Source organism: Nerophis ophidion, linkage group LG11 (genome assembly GCF_033978795.1).
Source record: "Nerophis ophidion isolate RoL-2023_Sa linkage group LG11, RoL_Noph_v1.0, whole genome shotgun sequence".
Classification (NCBI taxonomy): domain Eukaryota; kingdom Metazoa; phylum Chordata; class Actinopteri; order Syngnathiformes; family Syngnathidae; genus Nerophis; species Nerophis ophidion.
Genome location: NC_084621.1, coordinates 36,220,822 through 36,238,173, shown reverse-complemented (window position 1 = coordinate 36,238,173; position 17,352 = coordinate 36,220,822). Strand labels below are relative to the sequence as shown.

Sequence of the window (17,352 nt, the reverse complement as noted above, 5' to 3'; positions counted from 1 at the left end):
CGACAGAGGTCAAAACACACCCAACTCATTGTGTAAATACAAACTTCTCCCTATCGACATATTACAGATTCGGCAACAGCTGACTGATTTGCAGGTGTGTAATTTGTTCTGAGTTTAGGCACTGTGTTGGTTTTGTTGTTTGAACAAGGTGATGTTCATGCATGGTTACTTTTGTGCACCAGTAAAAAAAAAAACATGGTAACACTTCAGTATGGGGAACATATTCACCATTAATTAGTTGCTTATTAACATGCAAATTAGTAACATATTGGCTCTTAACTAGTCATTATTAAGTACTTATTAATGCCTTATTCTGAATGGCCTTATTATAACCCTAACCCTCTAACCCTGACCCGAACCCTAATCAAATAACTCTAAATTAAGTCTTTATTACTTAGAATATGTTTCCTGATGTCCAAATAACTCTAAATCAAGTATTTTTTACTTAAAATATTTTCCCTGAGTGTCCAAATAACTCTAAATTAAGTTTTTATTACTTAGAATATGTTCCCCTAATGTCCAAATAACTCTAAATTAAGTCTTTGTTACTTACAATATGTTCCCTGAGTGTCCAAATAAATCTAAATTAAGTCTTTGTTAATTAGAATATGTTCCCCTAGTGTCCAAATAACTCTAAATCAAGTCTTTGTTACTTAGAATATGTTCCCCTAGTGTCCAAATAACTCTAAATTAAGTCTTTGTTACTTAGAATATGTTCCCCTAGTGTCCAAATAACTCTAAATTAAGTCTTTGTTACTTAGAATATGTTCCCCTACTGTCCAAATAACTCTATATTAAGTATTTGTTACTTAGAATATGTTCCCCTAGGATCCAAATAACTCTAAATTAAGTCTTTGTTACTTAGAATATGTTCCCCGCGTGTCCAAATAAATCTAAATTAAGTCTTTGTTACTTAGAATATGTTCCCCGAGTGTCCAAATAACTCTAAATTAAGTCTTTGTTACTTAGAATATGTTCCCATAGTGTCCAAAAAACTCTAAATTAAGTCTTTGTTACTTAGAATATGTTCCCCGAGTGTCCAAATACCTCTAAATTAAGTCTTTATTACTTAGAATATGTTCCCCTAGTGTCCAAAAAACTCTAAATTAAGTTTTGTTACTTAGAATATGTTCCCCTAGTGTCCAAAGAACTCTAAATTAAGTCATTGTTACTTAGAATATGTTCCCCTAGTGTCCAAATAACTCTAAATTAAGTTTTTGTTACTTAGAATATGTTGCCCATAATAAAGTTTTACCAAAAACATAACTTTGTCTTGAATTTGAAAAAAAAAAATTTTTTTTTAATTTTCACTAAAGAAGGGTTCAGTGTAATGCATATATGAAACTGTTGGAGTTCGGTGCCTCTAACATGGTTAAGAACTACTGCCATGGCAATATCATACTACAATAGAATGTGTCGTATGACAGTATATAACGTTATCGCCTTTTACATAATATAGTTACATGTATATCATATTCATGTCATATCCTGAAGGAGTCAATAAAGTACTATCTATCTATCTATATGTGATTGTTTTCTTTATATCATTCCCTGTCATTCAACCTCGTGCAATCGTGATTTTGTATAATCATGTGATAGGAGCGTATCATGTCAGAATGCATCTTACCTTTACCTCCAGATGCATGCAGCATCTTCAAATGGTCCACCGTCATTTGCAGGATTTCTGCTTTTTCCAGTTTGGCTGATCCCTGCACAGTTTGGCAAGTTGCAACATCGAGATTAGTGTTTGTCCAAAACAGGTCCCAGGTCAGTTGTTACTAGCTGACAAATATGTTTAATAGGCACAAAGCAATTGTATCCTTCATTAAGCATGTTGGTATTTATCTACAACAAAAAAGTATGAAACCTTCCATGAAATATGTAATATTGTTCATCCATCCATTTACTACCGCTTGTCCCTCTCGGGTGTCAATATGGATGTAAAAATGAATTGGTACCTGTTTCTCAAAGGCACTTGGCACCAGTCTTCTCAGCTCAGACAAACTGTTGTTGATGCGGTCGCGTCTCCTTTTCTCGATGATCTAGAATCGATTTCAAGCTTAAGAGAAGAAGCACTTCGAGTAGTAGGACAGAGAAAAAGTACTCACTCCTCTGCGTCGTTTCCTGGCTTGAACCTGAGTGGTAGTGGAAGGTGACGTAGAGTCGTGACAGTCAGCAGAACTGCAACACAGTAACAATAAAAGAGGAAAAATATATAGAGTCAAGTTAACAAAAAAAAAAAAAAAGAAAAGAAAAGCTTAACAAACCCATTTTCGTCGCCGCTGTCTTTCTCCACTTCGATGTTGTCGTCCAAGTCGCTGTCTGACGAGCTGTAAGTCTGGCTTCTCTTCATATTTCCACCACACGACGTGCGAGCTGTGACAGCAGCGCTCAGCAGGGACTCTCTTTAAACTCGCTCCGTGGGCTCCGAGGGGGCGGGGCAGCGCCGACATGTGGGCGGGGCTAGAGCTGCACCGTTTTGATTTCAATAGGAGTGATGTCAGGTCAGGGTATATTGTGTTTTTGTTGCCATTAAGTCTTTATTCACTTCGTTATTTACTTGTTTAGTTAATATTAACATTTGATGTGCACGGTATAAGCAATTTAACTGTATGTAATACAAGTATGACCAGAAATATAGAGTATGTGATATTTAAAAAGTCTAACTTGTGGGTTTGCCTTTATGCATTTTTTTTGTTAAATTAACCTAGATTTAAAAATAATAAAAAATAAAAATACAACCCTATATGGTACTAAAAGTAAAAACAAATACAATATGATACATTTTTGTTTTATAAAAAAATTTTTTTTGTTAAATTAACCTAGATTTAAAAATAATAAAAAATAAAAATACAACCCTATATGGTACTAAAAGTAAAAACAAATACAATATGATACATTTTTGTTTTATAAAAAAATCGAATAAATATGGTTTATTATAATACTTATTGAATTTAACTGAAAGTGTTGTGGTGCACAGTTTACAACTAATCACAACAACGGATTCATATAAAATTGTTGTTTGTGTTTATGCATCAAACAGCAGCTCAGAGTACCCACACTTTTTGGATTCCCTTGAGGGAGTACTGGAAAGTCCTCCCTCGGGTGATTCCCTTGTTGTGCTAGGGGACTTCAACGCTCATGTTGGCAACGACAGTGAAACCTGGAGAGGCGTGATTGGGAAGAATGGCCGCCCGGATCTGAACCCAAGTGGTGCTTTGTTATTGGACTTTTGTGCTCGTCACGGATTGTCCATAACAAACACAATGTTCAAACATAAAGGTGTCTAGACTAAAAGAAGGGGGGAACCGGAGGGTGTGTTCCAACTATCGTGGGATCACACTCCTTAGCCTTCCTGGTAAAGTCTATTCAGGTGTACTGGAGAGGAGGCTATGCCGGAAAGAACCTCGGATCCAGAAGGAACAGTGTGGTTTTCATCCTGGTCGTGGAATGGTAGACCAGCTCTATACTCTCGATGGGGTCCTTGAGGGTGCATGGGAGTTTGCCCAACCAGTCTACATGTGCTTTGTGGACTTGGAGAAGACATTTGACCGTGTCCTCCAGGAAGTCCTATGACGAGTGCTCAGAGAGTGTGGGGTATCGGACTGTCTGAATGGGGCGGTCTGCTCCCTGTATGATCAGTGTCAGAGCTTGGGCCGCAATGGCGGCAGTAAGTCGGACCTGTTTCCGGTGAGAATTGGACTCCGCCAAGGCCGCCCTTTGTCACTGATTCTGTTCATAACTTTTATGGACAGAATTTTTAGGCGCAGTCAAGGCGTTGAGGGGATCCGGTTTGGTGGATGCAGGATAGGTCTCTGCTTTTTGCAGATGATGTAGTCCTGATGGCTTCAACTGGCCAGGATCTTTAGCTCTCACTGGATCGGTTCGCAGCAGAGTGTGAAGCGACTGGGATGAGAATCAGCACCTCTAAGTCCGAGTCTATGGTTCTTGCCCGGGAAAGGGTGGAGTGCCATCTCCAGGTTGGGGAAAAGATCTTGCCCCAAGTGGAGAAGTTCAAGTACCTAGGAGTCTTGCTCACGAGTGGGGGAAGAGTGGATCGTGAGATTGACAGGCAGCTCTCAATTTACCGGTCGATTTACGTTCCCATCCTCACCTATGGTCATGAGCTTGGGGTTATGACTGAAAGGGACGGCGGGGCGCAGTGGTAGAGTGGCCGTGCGCAACCCGACGGTCACTGGTTCAAATCCCACCTAGAACCAACCTCGTCACGTCCGTTGTGTCCTGAGCAAGACACTTCACCCTTGCTCCTGATGGTTGCTGGTTGGCGCCTTGCATGGCAGCTCCCTCCATCAGTGTGTGAATGTGTGTGTGAATGGGTAAATGTGGAAGTAGTGTCAAAGCGCTTTGAGTACCTTGAAGGTAGAAAAGCGCTATACAAGTACAACCCATTTAAAGGATAAGATCACGGGTACAAACGGCCGAAATTAGTTTCTTCCGCCGGGTGGTGGGGCTCTCCCTTAGAGATAGGGTGAGAAGCTCTGTCATCCGTGAGGAGCTCAGAGTAAAGCCGCTGAGAGCCATCGAGCCATCGAGCCATCGAGAGGAGCCTGATGAGGTGGCTCAGGCATCTAGTCAGGATGCCACCTGAATGCCTCCCGAGTTAGGTGTTTGGGGTACGTCCGGCCGGCAGGAGGCCAAGGGGAAGACCCAGGACTTGTTGGGAAGATTATGTGCCCCGGCTGGCCTGGGAGCTGGACGTAGTGGCTGGGGAGAGGCAAGTCTGGGCTTCTCTGCTTAGGCTGCTGCCCCCGTGACCCAACCACGCAGAAGAAAATAGATGGATGGATGGATGGATGGACACGTGTATTAGTTTGTTTTTATAATATATTAGTTAGTTTTTGTAATGTAATGAAAAATTATTAAGCGCACATTTTTTATTTTATCTTGTTTTTTTGGCCCAAAATGTTGTAATTTCCTGCCTACAGTACACTTAAAGTCAATTTTTTGTATTTTATTTTCGTGGTAATATTATTATTATATACAATATATACTGTACATATTATATTTTTACTTCATCAAAAAAAATGAATAAATATGGTTGACATCTATTATTATTTTTTACATTTAACTAAACGTGCTCTGATGTATAATTTACAACTAACTCGCTTCGATTTGGAGAGAGGAGCCAGATGAGGTGGTTCGGGCATCTGGTCAGGATGACACCCGAATGCCTCCCTAGGGAGGTGATTAGGGCACGTCCGACCGGTAGGAGGCCAAGGAGAAGACCCAGGACATGTTGGGAAGACTATGTCCCCCTGCTGGCCTGGGAACGCCTCGGGAAGAGCTACCAGGGGTGGGCAACCCTAAATGTTGAAAGAGCCATATTGGACCAAAAATACAAAAACAAATCTGTCTGGAGCCGCAAAAATTTAAAAGCCATATTACATACATATAGTGTGTCATGAGATATAAATTGAATTAAGAGGACTTAAAGGAACAAAATTAGCTCATATATAGCTACAAATGAGGCATAATGATGCAATATGTACATATAGCTAGCCTGAATAGCATGTTAGCATCGATTAGCTTACAGTGATGCAGTGACCAAATATGTCTGATTAGCACTCCACATAAGTCAAAAACATCAACAAAACTCACCTTTGTGCATTCATGCACAACGTTATAAGTTTGGTGGACAAAATGAGACAGAAAAAGAAGTGGCATAAATCACGTCTTAGAAAGTCGGAGAAAGTTATACATGTAAACAAACTAGGGTGAATTCAAGGACCGCCAAAATTAGTAGGACAAAACGGCGCCCGCCAAATACCCGAATCAGTGAAGCATGTTTGATATAAACGATGTGCTTTATAACAATTAGGGAGGTTTGTGTCATGTTTGTCCTCCTACAGAAACCAAATTAAACGAAAAAAATATGTTTTTTTCCCCCTCATCATTTCCATTTTTCATATATTTTTGAAAAAGCTCCAGAGAGCCACTAGGGCGGCGCTAAAGAGCCACATGTGGCTCCAGAGCCGCGGGTTGCGGACCCCTGAGCTAGACGGCGTGGCTGGGGAGAGGAAAGTCTTGGCTTCCCTGCTTAGGCTGCCTCCCCCGCGACCCGACCTCGGTTAAGCGGAAGAAGATGGATGGATGGATGTTCATTTAAGTTTAGAAACTATAGTGCGATTATTATAGTTTATTATTATATTGCCATTATTAATAACTTGATTTGTGTTTCTTATTTACCAGTTGTTTTTTTTACAGTTAATAGTGAAAATATTTATGCACCTTATTTTTGTAATGGGTTTCAAATAGGCTTTCAGAAACACATTAAAGACAACACATAAAAAAAGAAGTCATGGTATCGGTATGACTGCCCTGTCTTTACTTGATATCAGGTTGATCCTAAAATTGTCAGTATTGCCCTCCCTTACAGTAAGACTTAGTCTGCAGTTGATGTGATCATCGAAGGATCCCTGCATTTCCTTCCTCTCGTGCATCATCTTGTTAAAAAAAAGATGTTTGGAATTCCCACTGCCTGCTCCTCCTGGCTTGAAGCCTCTTTTCAGCTGGCCGTCAGCGGGCGCCTCTTCGCTGTTGTGGCGGACACACGGCCTATTAGCCGAGCGTGGTGTTCATTTGTTCATTGTCCGCCGTCAGCTGTGTGATCCGCCACAGAGCTGAATAGCTTTGGGGAGGCCTGACAACATTAGCGAGGCACTCTCCTAGGAGACTGCAAACAAGTCAGCGGAGCGAGCTTCCCAGGGAATTATTCATCCACAAATCAGTGCACGGGGCTGGGAAACCGGGAGGCAGCCAAGTTTTGAAAGGCTCAAGCTATATGCTAGTGGCTTTTGCTTATGAGCGACACGAACAAACATACCCGCTGACTTATGTACACTGTGGACTCATGGGAGTGTGTCACAGTGCGGGTCTCGGGTGGTCTAGTCAAGGTGAGAACATTGTGACCCTGCTAATGTGCCGGGGTCAAAGGGCAGACTATTTAAAACATAGTAGCTTTTAATGTCTGTGTTGCGACGTGTAACTGATACATTAATGTTTATATATAAAAGTGTTTATGCCGTCACCTGAGGTGATACTGCTTTATTCTGTACTCCCACCCCCTTTTACTTTAACAGGAGGTAGGTTTGTTTTACTCATAAACCAATTTACATAACTTTAAAGCTAGTTCAACAGATCATTCTATCGTTGTCCAATGAAAAGTGTGCATCCCCGAATGCAATAGAAAATAACATTACAAACCATTAGGATAACATTATAAAACTCAAATAACATCTGAAAATGTATAATTTTGAGAATTTGTTTATATACAAATATATATACAGTACATATATATTTAAATATATATATATATATATATATATATATATATATGTATTGTACAATATAATTACAATACTTATATTGTACTTATATTGTAAATCACTGCCAGATTTACAATATAAGTATTGTACAATATAAGTATTGTAAATCTGGCAGTGAGTTAGAGTTGCTATATTTTCTTTTACTAGATTGATTAACATTTTGTGATTTTTGTAGATAATATTTTGAAAATAATTTTAAAAAGTTTCCGAGATCGCGGCTTCACGTCATCGCCGATTGTTGTTTTTTTTGTCTGAATTAAGCATTTTCAAGCAATAAAAAGGCTAAATGGACTAAAATATATAACTATATTGGCCACTAAATGACACCCAAACAAACAATCAGAGTGCACATTTCTGTATTGTGGCCATTGATTGGCTCAGCCTGAGCCAGCTTCCAGTCCCGGCTTTAAGGTAATTATGCAGGAATATACATGTCTAAAGCACTCTTGTAATGGTAAAGAATATATTTAAAAGTTATTTTTCATAATCTAGCTATAAAATATTTTATTTATGAATAAAAATTCCTATTTCAGGGAAGCACAAAACCAATTAACAGCGATAAACAAGGGTTCACTATACCTTGATTTTCTTACGGTTTGTTTTTTTGGTGACAATTGTTGCCAAACATATGTATTGGTTTTTGCACAACACGTTGCACCTTGCAAACTACTTTGTTTACTCTAATATCTAAACGCAGGCTCGAATGCCCAAACAAAGAATCCCAGTTTATGTGGAAAAAATGGCTAGTGTGCTGTGTTTGATGCACAATAACCCACAATGGGGCCAAAGAAAGTTCAGAAAGTCAAATGTGAGCATGCTGCTGTGGGGATGCGTGGTCACGACAATGTGACGTGTTGTGCCCAAAGTGCTGTCTAACGCATGTTTGAGATGGCCTCGGTCGACGTAAACAAAGTCATGTGAGCACACAGTCGTCGTCCCTGCATTCCTGGCTATAAGAAAGCACAAGTGCCAACACTTGGATAAAGAAGCTGAGAAACACTACTGAATTTAAGGAAGAGCTGAAGAGTACAAAAGTGTGCCGCTCTCCTCCCTCTCCTCTCATTGCTGTCTTTGCCAACAAGAGTCTTCAGTAAAGGTAAACATTATAGACTAAGGCCCAGTTTACACTAAGCCGGATAAGGTTATCCAGGGTAAATCACACAACAATGCCACCGTTTAAGACCCCCGCCACCCTTTTGTCCGCCGGCGCAACGCGACCTAGTACGCAACCGCGGGAAATGTGCACGTTCATAGTCACCTCCAGTGTTGCTTTGTGTGCAAGTTCTTAAATTTAACTTATGTGAACAATATCCAGTGTTGTGGTATTTCAATGAACTGGAATCCAGTGTGCTGTGGGGCCCTATTATAGGGAGTCACACCTGAGACATCATAAGTTAATCAAATCTTTTAAACACATAAACAATGTGACAAGGAACATTTAACATTAATCAATCCAGGGATCTAGATATCTGGTCAGGACACTCCTCACTCTTTTGTCTTCACCTTCATTGTCCATTCCTTTTTGGTGACTTTATATATTCTGGACCTAGACGTTGAGTCTGCGACTTATACAGTCTGCTTTGCCTGTCCAAAAGCAATCTTCGTTTTCCTCGACGGCCAGGTAATACAAAGCACACGCTATCTTTTTTTTTATCACATCCACGGGAGCTCGCATTCTCGTAGTCTCTCCTTTGACAAATGGACAAAGTTTTTCGCTAAGCAGCATCCCAGCTGACCTGAACATTGGAAAATGATCTTGCTGTCTGAGAAGTGTGGTATCCCAAATAGCTGCAATCGCTTTCTCTTAAGGTATTCATGTGTGATTTCCACAAGCGTCTGTACATGTAGAAGAAGGAGAAACACAGACATGTCTGGATGACTCGCCTCCATATTTAAAGTGGTTAACATGGAGTTAAAAACCGCCTTATTATGAAGCTGGCTGTGGCGCGTTTTTTCTGACTTCACTTCCAGTGTTGGCGAGGTCTTTCTGGCGTCACTTCCTCTCCGAACGCACTATGTAAACGATCAATGAGTCCATACAAAGCTAAGAGCCGAAGACTCAAGAAATACACTGCGTACTTACCTGTGTAAAACTTTGTCTGAGGAGGGGAACCTTAAACGATAGTTTAGTGTGGCTGAAACGGGGCTTTGGCTAAATATTTATTAGTTTAAGGGGTTAAACAACTAAACCTAGACTTAGACTAACTTTATTGATCCACAATGGAAATTGTTCCACACAGTAGCTCAGTTACAAAGGATGGAAAGAGTAATGCAAGTATAAAGTAGACTAAAAATGTACAATAGTAGAAATAAAAATTATAACATATATGTGATATTTACATATTATAATTACAGCATATAATATATACTGATATATTATACATGCACCTGGGGATAGGTTGATTGGCAACACTAAATTGGCCCTAGTGTGTGAATGTGAGTGTGAATGTTGTCTGTGTTGGCCCTGCGATGAGGTGGCGACTTGTCCAGGGTGTACGCCGCCTTCCACCCGATTGTAGCTGATAGGGCTGCAAATCATTGGGTGTCTCACATTTCGATTCAATATCGATTCTTGGGGTCACGATGGGGTCCATTAAACGAACCAAAAATATGACGTATTTTATCTTTGTGAAAACATTGGACACAGTGTGTTGTCAAGCTTATGAGATGCGATGCAAGTGTAAGCCACTGTGACACTTTTTTTTAATTTTTATAAAGCTCTAATGATAATGTCAATGAGGGATTTTTAATCACTGCTATGCTGAAATTATAACTAATATTGATACTGTTGTTGATAATATTCATTTTTGTTTCACTACTTTTGGTTTGTTCTGTGTCGTGTTTGTGTCTTCTCAATTGCTCTGTTTATTGTAGTTCTGATTATTGCTGGGTCAGGTTTGGTTTTGGAATTGTATTGCATTGTTATGGTATTGCTGCAGTGGTTTGTTGGATTGATAAAAAAAAAAAAAAAATCAACAAAAAAAAAATCTATTTTTTAAAAATGAGAATCGATTCTGAATCGCACAACGTAATCGAATCAATTTTTTCCCACACCTCCAGTAGCTGAGATAGGCTCCAGCATCCCTGCGACCACAAACGGGACAAGCGGTAGAAAATGGATGGATGGATGGATGATATATTATATTATTATATTATATTAAATAATGTTTTAAATGTTCATGTATACATTTATATGTATTTTCTATATATTTTTGTACTTTTTATGGATTTAAAATATCCATCCATCCATTCATCCATTTTCTACCGCTTGTCCCTTTTTTGGGTTGCGGGGGGTGATGGAGCCTATCTCAGCTGCATTAGGGCGGAAGGCGGCGTACATCCTGGACAAATCGCCACTTCATCACAGGGCCAACAAAGATTGACAGACAACATTCACTGTTTTAGTCTTGCCAATCAACCTATCCCCAGGTGCATGTCTTTGGAGGTGGGAGGAAGCCGGAGTACCGGAGCAGTCATGAGGAGGACATGCAAACACCACACAGAAAGATCCCGAGCCTGGGATTGAACTCAGGACTACTCAGGACCTTTGTATTGTGAGGTACATGCACTAACACCTCTTCCCCTGTGCTGCCCGGATTTAAAGTGCATGTATTTCATATTGTTTCTGGCATGTAAAAAATACATATTTTCTTTAAAATTTGTTTTTCGGTGTTAATTCATTGGTTTTAAAATTGTTCTGTTTTCGTGCGATTCAAGGTACCACTGCTTTTCTTGGATTTGACTAACATAGAACACAAAAATTATTTGTCCCTTAATTTTTTTTGTCCTTTTTCAAACTTCCAGCACTGGCTCGGATCCTAAAAACATGACATTTTAGTGAGAATATGATTAAAGGTGCAGTATGACTCCCGAACCTAAACATCATCCTCCAGCAGGTGCACAAATAAGTACTGTCATGGAGATGTACAGTATGGAGATGTACCATAATAAAAATGGTGGCTAAAATATGTCCGGAGGGCACGCTCGCTTTTATAAGATACTGTGAGTGGAAATACGATTGAAGGTTTAAAAATAAAACCCAATCTAAATGCGGATGCTTCCGTAAAATCGCATTCCGCTCCCTCCGCCAGGATATTGTCAGCGCTTATTCCTGCACTGACATGTCGGCGGTGGAAGTGGGTGTGTGGTGGTGATGATGGAGGGGGGTGGGATTGGAGGGGGGCTCAGTGTCGTGACCCTTCTGCTGTCTCCATTCTAGTGGCTTGTGGAGGAGCAGCTGTTTCATGAAGCGTCCAGCAGGTCAGTTGTTAGCTGGCCGCCCTGGGAGCGAGTCAAGTGTAGACGAGAGCGAGCAACTGCAGGCCTTGAACGTCAGCGACTGATACTGTGCAGCGTGCAGGCTTGTGTTGATGTATTGAGTGTGTGTGTGTGTGTGTGTGTGGGGGGGGGGGGGGGGTACAGTCACACACACCCCCACTGTCAGCACATACTTGCACTCAAAATCATCATCACCTGCAGTGACTAACTTCACTCACATTTATGAATGTTTTGTACACTTTTGAACAAGTTCATTATTCATTATTTGTTCCTTTCTTTTCTCAATCCTAATTCTTCATATACTTCTCAATTAGTTTTTTTTTTCTCTTGCAACAATTCTCCAATCAAGGTCCATGATCAAAAGGTTTAGATCAATTAGTATATTTAGTCATTTAAAAAAAATAACTTATTAAGATTCATACTTATTTTCTCCGACATTTAAATGTATTTGTAGAGTAAGTGAACCTAACGTAAACATGTCAAAGTTGTGAGCTGCAGGGTGGTGCCACAGTTGATGATGCCACAGTTCAGTTGAAAATACTTGTGACGGCGTTCCATTTTTGCAGTAGGTCCTAAAAACACTAGAGCGCTGTCAAATAAATGATCTTTGCATACTTTTTTCAAAGGTCCTAAAAACAATTGAGCGCTGTCATGTAGATGATCTTTGACTACCGGTACCTATTTTTGCAGTAGGTCCTAAAAACACTAAAGCGCTGTCAAATAGATGCATCTTTGAATACTTTTTTGCAGTAGGCCCTAAAAACGTTAAAGTGTTGCTATATAAATGATCTTGGATTTTCTCTTTTTGGAGAAGATTCCTAAAAAAAACTACACCGCTATCAAATAAATGATCTTTGACTACTTGTTTTGCAGTAAGTCTGAAAAACTTCAGAGCGCTGCTATGTAGATGATGTTTGACTACCTTTTTTGCAGTAGGTCATAAAAACACTAGAGCACTGTCAAATAGATGATCTTTGCATACTTTTTTATAGGTCCTAAAAACAAATGAGCACTGTCATATAGCTCAGTGGTTCTCGACCTTTTTTCAGTGATGTACCCCCTGTGAACATTTTTTAATTCAAGTACCCCCTAATCAGAGCAAAGCATTTTTGGATTAAAAAAAAAGACATAAAAAAGTAAAATACAGCACTTTGGGTGGTCTTTTCCTCTGCGTTGTGTGTGATTTATGGAACACAACCGGCACCATGGGTTTCTCCACTGCACTTTACTGATAATACAGAATACAATTGTCATCAAAAACTTTCTGCCATCGTCGAGCCCCTCTCCCATTATCGTAGACAAAAAGGGAAGTTGGAGGGCGTGTCCAACGCATATAAAAAGACAGGTGTCACAGTAATCATTGCAGTAGGAGGGACAAAGAGATAATGGTTCCACATTGACAAAACATCAAACAACATTCAGGTATTTACATGTAACTTCCATTTTTTGTGTAATTATAACAATAATAAAACATTAGAAAATACATTATTTACAAGACGAAATTGACCCTGTTACATACGTCATCAGTTTCTGATTTCTTATATTGTATAACAGTGCAAAATATTGCTAATTTGTGGTGGTCTTTTTTTAATTATTTGGAAAAAAAGATATAATAACAACTAAAAACTTGTTGAAAAATAAACAAGTGATTCAATTATAAATGAAGATTTCTACACATAGAAGTAATCATCAACTTAAATTGCCCTGTTTGGGGATTGTAATAGAGATCCATCTGGATTCATGAACTTAATTCTAAACATTTCATCACAAAAAAATAATATTTTAAAAATAAACTATATTTATGGAACATGTCCACAAAAATCTAGCTGTCAACACTGAATATTGCATTGTTGCATTTCCTTTCACAGTTTATGAAGTTACATTCATATTTTGTCGAAGTATTATTCAACAAATATATTTATAAAGGATTTTTGAATTGTTGCTAATTTTAGAATATTTAAAAAAAATCTCAAGTACCCCTCGGCATACCTTCAAGTAGCCCCAGGGGTACGCGTACCCCCATTTGAGAACCACTGATATAGATGATCTTTGACAAAAACATTTTGCAGTAGGACTGAAAGACTTTAGAGCGCTTCTATATAGATGTTTGACTCGCTTATTTTGCAGCAGGTCCTAAAAACACTAGAGCGCTGTCAAATAGATGATCTTTGACAACTTATTTTTTTTGCAGTAAGTCCTGAAAACAGTAGAATGCTATCAAATAAATGATTTTTATATACTTTTTTTTATAAGTCCTAAAAACAATAGAACGCTGTAATATGGATGATTTTTGACAATTTTTTTTTGCAGTAGGTCCTAAAAACACTAGAGAGCTGTCAAATAGATGATCTTTGATTACTTTTTTTGCAGTAGATTCTAAAAACACTAGAGCACTGTCATATAGATAATCTTTGACTACTTTTTTTGCAGTAGGTCTTAAAAACTTTAGAGTGCTGCCATATAGATGATTTTGAGTACTTTTTCTTGCAGTAGGTCCTAAAAACACTAGAGCACTGTCAAATAGATGATCTTTGACAACTTATTTTTTTTGCAGTAAGTCCTAAAAACAGTAGAATGCTATCAAATAAATTATCTTTACATACTTTTTTTATAGGTCCTAAAAACAATAGAACGCTGTCATATGGATGATTTTTGACAAATTTTTTTGCAGTAGGTCCTAAAAACACTAGAGCGCTGACAAATTGATGATCTTTGACTACCTTTTTTGCAGTAGATCTTAAAAACACTAGAGCACTGTCATATAGATAATCTTTGACTATTTTTTTTGCAGTAAGTCTTAAAAACTTTAGAGTGCTGTCATATTGATCAGTGGTCCCCAACCTTTTTGTATCCGCGGACCAGTCAACGCTTAATAATTTGTCCCGCGGCCCGGGGGGGGTTGTGTGCTTTTTTTTTTCATTTTTTTTTTCCTCTTTGTCATGCAAAAGGGATGTTTTTGTCATGAAAAGGGGAGTTTTTTTGTGGTTGGTGCACTATTTTTCAGTGTATATTGTGTTTTTTATGTTGATTTAATTAAAAAAAATATATATATACATATATATATATATATATATATATATATATATATATATTTTTTTTTTTTTTGATAAAAAAATCTTCTGCGGCCCGGTACCAATCGGGCCACGACCCGGTGGTTGGGGACCACTGATATAGATGATTTTTAGTCCCTTTTTTGCGGTAGGTCCTAAAAACACTAGAGCGCTATCATATAGATAATCTTTGATTACCTTTTTTGCAATAGATTCCTAAAAACGTTGAGCACTGCCATATTGATGATCTATGACAACTTTTTTGCAGTTGGCCAAAATTTTGGGGTAAAACAATAGTGTTACCATTTTTTCATTCACATAAAGCACTGTAAAAATAGCGACTGTAGATTTGATGCTAAAAAATGGTCATACGACAAAACTAATAAAAATATTGATCTAATCATTGTAGTATTGACCATATACTTATACTGTACTTGGTCTCATTATTGTAAATATTTCTAGGGATCTGACCATCTCTGTTTACATTTAAGAGATCTAGCATATCCTCATACTTTGTGTAGTGTAGCATGTTTACCTTTCCAACAGTGATAATCGTACTTGAAAGAAACATTGCAGTCCAACCAGTATTCAAAAACCGAGGGAAAAATTAGACAAAATCTTTTGAGAACGGACTTAGGAAAAGTGGTGATTAAAAAAAACCAACGTACAACTTTATGAAGAAAATGACTTCTTCATTTTCCTGAAGAAGTCATTTGCTTCATAATGTAGTACCTTGGTTTTCAATCAGGTATTGACCACATGTCACTACCCGATCTGTCCACGCATGCTGAATTTCCCCCAGGGATCAATAAAGTACTTTCTATTCTATTCTATTCTATTCTATTCTATTCTATGATCGAAGACTACATCACTTCCTGTCAACTTGTCTTACAGCAGTTATGTTTCAGCACGCCGTCACTGTGACCATGGTTTTCCTTTTTTGTAATGTCATGTAAAAGTTGTCATATAAAACAGCAAAACTAAACAAACGTTATTGTCACGTTCGGGTTGCTTAATAGTGAGAGTCGTGTTCCCAAGATGCGGAAGCACAGGCAGGATGCAGTGTGCATGGAAGAAGAGTCTTTCTTAAAGCAAGGCCAAATGACAAAAGCACAGACGGGCCGCTGGGACGCCCACGGGAGTCAAAGACAAAAACTTTAATTATTCTTAGCGTTGCATCAAAATCCATGAACGCACGATGTGGCCCTAAGCTAACATGAAGCATTAACAATATCAGCAAACAACGAATGTAGCTGTCGCCAAAATACCCGCCAGAGTGAATGGCGGGATCGGGTATATACAGTAAGGGGGCACAATTAATGTAGACAGCAGGTGGGGACACTAAACACTAAAAAAAGACAGGTGTGGAGAACGGCGCTCAATAAGAGGTCAGGTCATAGCAGGACAACAAACACAAAAAGGAAACCAAAATAGGTGCAATAGAAAAGCACTAAACACCAACATAAGGAATCAATACAACAAAAACAAGCATGTGGGTCCAGTCATGACAGTTATTTAAAATTACAGTATTTTTTTTGAAACCGTACGGATCCCTACAGAGAACCGAACTGCGTGCTCAGCAGCTTTCAATGGCAAAGAAATCAATCTTTTTTACTACTTTATACACATCAAATCTCAATACTGAAAATTAAAAAGTCTATTTTTTGTTAAGTCAAGATCCTTGTTTAAAAAAAAAGTATCAACTTTATATAAAAAAAAAATACTCGATGGGACTCAGTGGCGCCCCTGTGTGTCATTCATTGCAACGACAGAAGTGTGAAAGAGGTTAAAACTGTGATTTTAAAATCCAACCCTTGTTCATTTTTATATTCTTGTTCTCTTTTACTACTACGCTAGCCAATGGTTCTTCAACTTTTTTCCCCAAGTACCACCTCAGAAAATACTTGGCTCTCCAAGTACTACCATAATGACCAACAATAAAATACAGTGTCGTCATTAAGAATCAAGGCAGAGGTTTTATTTAACAAATAAATGTAATATTCTTGGCCACTAACATTACACAGTTTGAACAGTAACACTGTGTTTGAATATAGGATAATAAAACAATGTACCTTAATCAGGTGATTCTTTGGCATCCCACTCGATCATGGGTTCAGCAACTCGAGGCTCTTTAGCACCGCCGTAGTGGCTACCTAAAGCTATTTCAAAAATGGAAAAAGATGCGGGAAAAATATATTTGTTGTTTTAATAATGTTTCTGTAGGAGGACAAACATGACACAAACCTTCCTAATTGTTAGAAAGCCCACTGTTTAATATGTTTGTGTTTATGCTTCACTGGTGACAGTATTTGGCCAGCGCCGTTTTGTCTTACTAATTTTGGCGGTACTTGAACTCACTGTAGTTGGTTTACATGTACAACTTTCTCCGTCGCTGCCACAGTGTTTTTATGCCACTCCTTCTTTGTCTGATTTTGTCCACCAAACGTTTTATGTTGTGCGTGAATGTACAAAGGTGAGCTTTGTCGATGTTACTGACTTGCGTGGAGTGCTACTAATTCATGCTCACATGCTATTTAGGCTAGCTGTGTGTACATATTGCATCATTACGCCTTGTTTTGTAGGTGTATTTGAGATCATTTAATCTCCTTTACTTATATTGTCTGTGTATTTAATTTATATTTGCACAGCTCATGATCAATTATCTGTATGTAATATTG

The 17,352-nt window shown here is 38.5% G+C and overlaps 1 protein-coding gene across 2 annotated transcripts in view; it reads right to left on the bottom strand.

Moving 5' to 3' along the window:
• LOC133561990 (hairy/enhancer-of-split related with YRPW motif protein 1-like) overlaps window positions 1-17,352 on the bottom strand; it is a 52,863-nt gene that overhangs the window by 3,171 nt on the left and 32,340 nt on the right. The window contains exons 2-5 of one of the 2 annotated variants that reach the window (XM_061915759.1): window positions 2,268-2,469; window positions 2,109-2,181; window positions 1,959-2,042; window positions 1,634-1,709 (exon numbers count right to left, since the gene is read on the bottom strand). In XM_061915759.1, coding sequence (XP_061771743.1) covers window positions 1,634-1,709; window positions 1,959-2,042; window positions 2,109-2,181; window positions 2,268-2,353 — 319 coding nt within the window. In that variant the 5' untranslated portion in view covers window positions 2,354-2,469. Of the gene's footprint in view, window positions 1-1,627; window positions 1,710-1,958; window positions 2,043-2,108; window positions 2,182-2,267; window positions 2,470-17,352 lie in introns of both variants that reach the window. The other variant, XM_061915758.1, reaches the window with a different exon arrangement.